General features: G+C 36.8%; 1 protein-coding gene across 7 annotated transcripts in view; it reads left to right on the plus strand.

Annotated features, from left to right (window-relative positions):
• The window catches only part of MYO1B (myosin IB), a 171678-nt gene extending 166353 nt beyond the window's left edge, over positions 1-5325 (plus strand). For all 7 annotated transcript variants that reach the window (XM_074910655.1, XM_074910657.1, XM_074910656.1 and 4 more), the window contains one exon: positions 2351-5325. In XM_074910655.1, coding sequence (XP_074766756.1) covers positions 2351-2474 — 124 coding nt within the window. In that variant the 3' untranslated portion in view covers positions 2475-5325. The remainder of the gene's footprint in view (positions 1-2350) is intronic.
• Positions 5326-6000: the final 675 nt, after the last annotated feature.

The raw sequence follows: 6000 nt of genomic DNA on the forward strand, positions 1-6000 counted from the left end.
TTCTTAAGGTAGTTTCAAATAGGGCTGTGAAGCAGAATTGCTGCTGTAGAAATAAGTAAGAGATACTATGTTTGAGAGAATCATTATGTGTGTGACTGAAAAGTTCACATATTCCTATGTTTATTGATTAGACTGGACACTGGGTGCCAAGTTGTAGTGAAAACAACCAATACAGAATGAAAAGCTTCCCCCCCAAACACATGTAATGATGGTACTAGTAGGTAGGACCTTCTCTATTGTGAAAGTGAAAAATGTATTCTTAAAATTCCTGCTGATGGTGTTTGAACCACCTATTGTTGTTTGAGTTTTTTTGGTTGTTAAAAAGCTTTGATAAAAAGCTTGCATCTCAAATTAGTATTTATTTCTTCTTGGTACAGTTTCATATTTTGGCCTTAAGTAAGGACTGCACTTGCACTTTATAGCCATGCTGTTAAAACGTTTCTGTGTGCATGTGAACTCCTAAAGCCTGCTGAATAAGAGTCCCTCCCTTAGTCCACCATTGTTACACACTCTGTTTGTTGTGTGAAGTGCCCCTAATTTCAGTAGTGTTGAATTGGTGGGTTTATTCATGTTGAATAAAGAAGAAAATTTGGAACCCTTTAACAATAGTGAAATAAAATTTCTGTAGGCAAAAACTGAACCTTTTATCTGGCTGCACCATGCTGCTTGTATTCTAGAGTTATGATGGTGAGTACAGTTTGTATCTGTTCAGATTTTAGGGTTTATTTAAAGGCTAATTTTGCTCTTTCCTTGAAAGTGACATCCGCCACTTTCCTCTGTTTTGTTACCAGATGTGATTTAATTTGCTTAAGGGTGTGTGTTTTCAGCCTGTAAAAGAGTGTGGCTGTCCCCAGTAAGTTTCTAGTTGAAGGATGGCTACAAAGGAGTAAACTACTAAGAGTTTAAGCATGCGTTGCACTACTCTGGACTGCCTGCCTCCCTTAGGTCTGGAAAACAGTCTGCTTTCTGGGAGTCTTGCATTTTGGGATGTGGTTTTGTTTCTTGTTTTGCAGATTAAAAACATTCAAGTGTGTATGGCTATTGAGTTTATCCAGACTAAGTAATTTTAAGTTGTTAGCTGTTCCATCTCTGTTGATGGTGAAGCAGTACTCTCTTCTTCCTGCTAGAGTTTAGATACACGCACAACTAGGGGTTGAGGAGAAAATGTGGCTTTATTTTGACTATTGTACCCTACTTTTTGGGAAGAGAGCTGATATAAGCAAAAATGCTGTTGACCCAGGGGTATGTCTAGTAAGAGACATATCATTTATATATAATATTGGAACAATGAGTCGAGGAAAATGCAGCATTGGTGACAAGAGATGATGGCTATAAGACCTACTCATGTTTCCCAGATGCTTGCATGGCTGGGAGCACCGAACAAGTTAATCTTTGAGCATCTGGGCTGTGCAGGAGGAAAGCAGGACCGAAGGGCAGCTCTGCGCAGCAGAGGCCACTTCCTCCCCTGAGCTCTGCCGTCAGCTTGATTTGTGGTTTCCGGCTGGAGAACAAATTCTTTGAAGTTTTTGGCCTCTGCTGGAGGACTTTTTAAGGATGCTAAAAGGGAAAATGTGCTGTATTACAAAGGACTTTTTAGGTCAGCAACCCGCTTCATGTGAGCCAAAAGGCAGCTCTGCCCTGTTTGTTGCTTTTAATCTTGCTATCCAGATCAGTGAGAAGTTTGAGGCTTCACAGGAGCCTGGTTTTTGTTGTGGTGTTTTTTGTTTTTTTTTTAAACCAATTCTCCACATTCAATGAAATTTCTCTTCCAGTAAAAACTGAAGAGTCAAATCCAGATTAATTTTTCCTGGACCGTAGGAAATATCTAAATTTAGAGATTGCTGGGAAGGAAGTGAATTTCCCAACTGCTGATCAGGGGGCTGTAAGGCTAACTAAGGATTAGAAATAGGAGAGTTGCTGAAATACCAGATATACTAAATCAAGCATAAACCAGAAGAAAAGCACTCCTGATGTTACTATAGAAGTGTTTAGCTTTCTTCCATGAAAATAGAAAAGTCCCTTTGGATGATTATGAAGCAGTTGGAAATAGTCTTTGCTGCATTTCTGGTACATTAGAAATTCTGTTTCTTCTTTCTTTCTAAAGAAATAGCAAATTATTGTAAAAGGTCCACAGTTACAGGCAAAAGGCAATAATTAAGAGCTACTACCCAAAGGAGACTCAAACTGTACCATAACCTATGGCTCTTTTTTAATTCACCAACTCTTATTATCAATACAGACCTGAAAATAACATCTTTTGGAGTGCTGCTTGGAACCATCAGGAAAAGACTTCCGATCCTCGTGGTTTTTTCCACCTTTTAACTAAAATGTATCTTATTCCCTCTCCTAGGTTTCTGGTCCAGTTCAGACAAGACAAAGTGTGTGTGAAGTTCATACAAGGCAGCCAGAAAAACGGCAACATCCCAACTTGCAAGCGAAAAAACAATCGGCTTCTTGAAGTGGCTGTCCCTTAGCTGCAGCTGGTGCCTCTCCCTTTCATGGACTTGTTTCTTTGTAATAGTGCAATTTTAGTTGTTTGGTTTTGCTGGTTTTACCCCTTTCTGGAGCTGTTGATGGCTAATAGCTTTAGAAATCCTTGGCAAAACATTTGATCAATTGACTTTTTAATCTTTTTGTTCATGCCAGAGTTTTAACCCTCAAAATGCAGATTTTTTACCCAGTGGAGGCATTTTTACTAGCTGGCACATATGTCATACATGAATCATTCTCTTTGTTTAGCGGTCATATTTTAGTGCAGCATACCGTAGCCCACATATTAACGATAAATTGCTCATATTCCTTAGTGTAGAGATCCGCTTAACAGAAACTATACATGGCCTTGATGCTTGATGGCCACTTGTGCCCTGTGTCTTTTTATACTGACCTGTTCTGGTGTTCTGGCAGGCTCCTGGCTCGCCACCTCTGGGGAGACCGGCAGAACGGAGACTGACACAGTAACTCCTGTAGTTAACACTAGAACCTATGTAACTCAATCTTTTAGTCAATACAGCACAGGAACATCTAATTCTGCAAAACAGAAGGAATATGTGATTATACAAGCAGCTGTATGCCTAATTTTGTAGCAAAAAATGCAGAGATTTTGAAACAGGATTTTTAATTAGGTCAGATATTTTTAATGACTTTATACAGTAGAAATCAGTAAAATTTAAAAAGCTTGTTTCTTTCACAAAAACTATACAAAAGTTCAAGGCATATTTTATGTTCTGCTTTTTTTTCTTTTAAATTATCAGTTAAGATTAGAGCCTGAAAAAATGCAATAGTATTCATTACACAAGTAACTGCTAGGTATTTAAACAGTTATCAAGCGAAAGGTTTGCGCCTTTCTTTTAGGTATTGGCATGTACAATGTGCAATAAAACATACGTGACATTTTGTGAAAAATTATTTATAATACATTTTTGTGTGCAAGAGAGGATTGGTGCAGACTGCATAGACAATGTAGGGATTGAAATAGATTTGTGTTGTTAATTTGCAGTTTTTTTAGGGTGTACACTACATTTGTCAATTTGGGAAGAGTACTTAGAATTAAAAAAAATCCTTAATTTGGGGGTCTGTATATAAATTGGTATGACGGTAATAAACCTGTTCTAATTCTGTGCTGTTTGGTACTCCTATGTTATAACCATATTTTTGTACTCCAAACTATTTTATATAATTTGTGTGCCTGACGTAAATGCGTGCACAGAAAATACAATCAAGAGCTGCATTATAAACTTTCAGTGTAACTGATTGCACTTAATCTTTTATAAGCCAGAAGCATTAGTTGAAATCCTTAAGAGGAGAGATGCATTTTTAGATAGAAATAACTACTCAAGTGAAGGGTTTGTTGGATGTGACTGATATGTTGATGCCAGGACAGTTGAGAAAGCATTGTATTTTTGCAGCCTGATGTAGGACAGATTAAGACCCTGGGTATCTGATGTGCAGTGCTGGAAGTCCAAGCATAAATAAAGGAAAGATAAAGAAAAGTTCAGACTCTTGTTACTCTCCCGGTGGTAAAGTGATGCAGCGCTCATGGCTGCACAGGCTCCTCTGGGTAGTACAATGTTAACGTTGGCTCTCCGTGGTAAAATGGCATTTACCAGATGTTCTAATGCTGATGCTTATCGGTCTGAAAAAAACAGCTGGTTTGGTTTATACCGTGTTTTGCTTTGGGATTAAAGTAAATGATTTTGCTATGATTTGGATACAAACCAGTTGTTTTAACTCGTTGCTTTAATATTGCTGTTAAAAGTCCATGCACATGACCTTGAAAGGTGGAAGTAATCAAAAGATGTATTTCCCAAACTATGACAGAAAGTTGCATCTTCCTTACGATCCTAGTTTGAACCCTTCTTTTAATAATGGAGTTCAGGTTAATCCTTCAATAACATTCAAATAATTTTACATGTGTTGTAATTAGAGATGCTTATGAAGGAAATCTTAGTATTGATTTGTAATGCAAACTTAGGATACTTCAAAGGGATTACTCCATTGCCTTAAGAAGATGGCACATAGTAACACAGCATTTCAAACTCCTAAATCCTGTATTAGAATTCCTGCTTGGTAAAGATTGGAGGGTTTGTAAAACGGTTCCCTATCTTGAAAGCCTTACAGTAAGAACCACAAGGAGCAAATTTTTAAAATGAAAACAAAAGTAAGAAAAATAAACTTTTTAAGTCTGATGTAATCCTGTAGTTGCTTGCAGGTAGGAAGTGGGAGAGTGTAGATGAAATACATCTGGATATTTGGCCCTTGAAATTAGGGTACTACAGGATAATGATAGCATATTTGACCCATCCCAACCAGACCCAGTACACATCCCTTTTGGGGTTTTTTTGATCTTTGCATCAAGTCACCATAGGCATACCTGCAAAAGACTGCTAAGAGGGACAAATTCCTCAATTTGATTTCTGTTGTTTCCTTTCTTTTTCTGGACCTTTACGATTTTTACCTTGCATATTAGCTGGTACTTTGAGATGGTTACCATTTTACACTTAAATATTTCTTAACGTACAGAGCAAGTTTTGCTGAACATGAATTATTTAGATGTGCTCAGAGAGTTATGGTATCTGGATGTTTAGATTTAAATATCTAGGATGTTGAAAATAAAAATGCAAGGTCACCTAGTTTGTTTTTCTTTTCTTCTGTTTTCTTTTATAACTGTCTATCAGATAGAGTTGTAAAGAGAAGGCTATTCCTGCTATGGTGCTAACCTTACACATCCTTTTACTTGTAAATTTTGTCATCTGGAAGCTGAGCAAGGATCATTAAAAAGAATGAGATTTGTTGCATGATACTTTTCAGAATCAAATAAAATTCTGTTCCTAGACCTGTACTTTCTCTATATCTGTATCTTCCTTACTACCATCAAATCTAAAAAGAGCAGGTGCCTGGGTTTTAGGTTAAATATACACAATTCTGGTGTGTGACTTGGAGAGAGAAGACATTTCTATTTTGCAAGTGATTCCTTAAGAGACAGCATGTCTTCCTCGGTGATTCACAGTAACCTGTTTCAGTGCAAGTCCTTTCCTCCACAGAGTTTTCTCTGAAAATTCTGCAAACTTGACTTTCCTAACTAGGATTTGGAATGATGCCCTAACAGTATTAATAGCCAGATTAACTTGATTTTGAAAAAATGGCTTTGAGCCCCAAGCTTATCATATTTCACATGTTTTGTCTTGTGATCTTTTTCTTTCTTTTTATCCTTAACATTTTATTCTGATTTACATATATCTTTGGTCATCATACAAATTACAGAAGAAAGAAACTAAAATGCAAAATCAGAAAAAGCATTTTCAGTTTTAATTCAGGTTTGGTTTCATTACCAAAATGAGAACCTTTTTTTACACAGTTCTGGGGAGAAATAATGAAGAATTAATTCAAAGTTTTGATATGAAGTGAGATAATTTTTCCATTGGTGTAAATTTCATTCTTAAACTTTTATATCCTTAATCTTGAAGAACAACACACTTTCCATATTCTATAGGAAATGGTTGT

The sequence above is a fragment of the Athene noctua genome, chromosome 7, assembly GCF_965140245.1.
Source record: "Athene noctua chromosome 7, bAthNoc1.hap1.1, whole genome shotgun sequence".
Taxonomy (NCBI): Eukaryota; Metazoa; Chordata; class Aves; order Strigiformes; family Strigidae; genus Athene; species Athene noctua.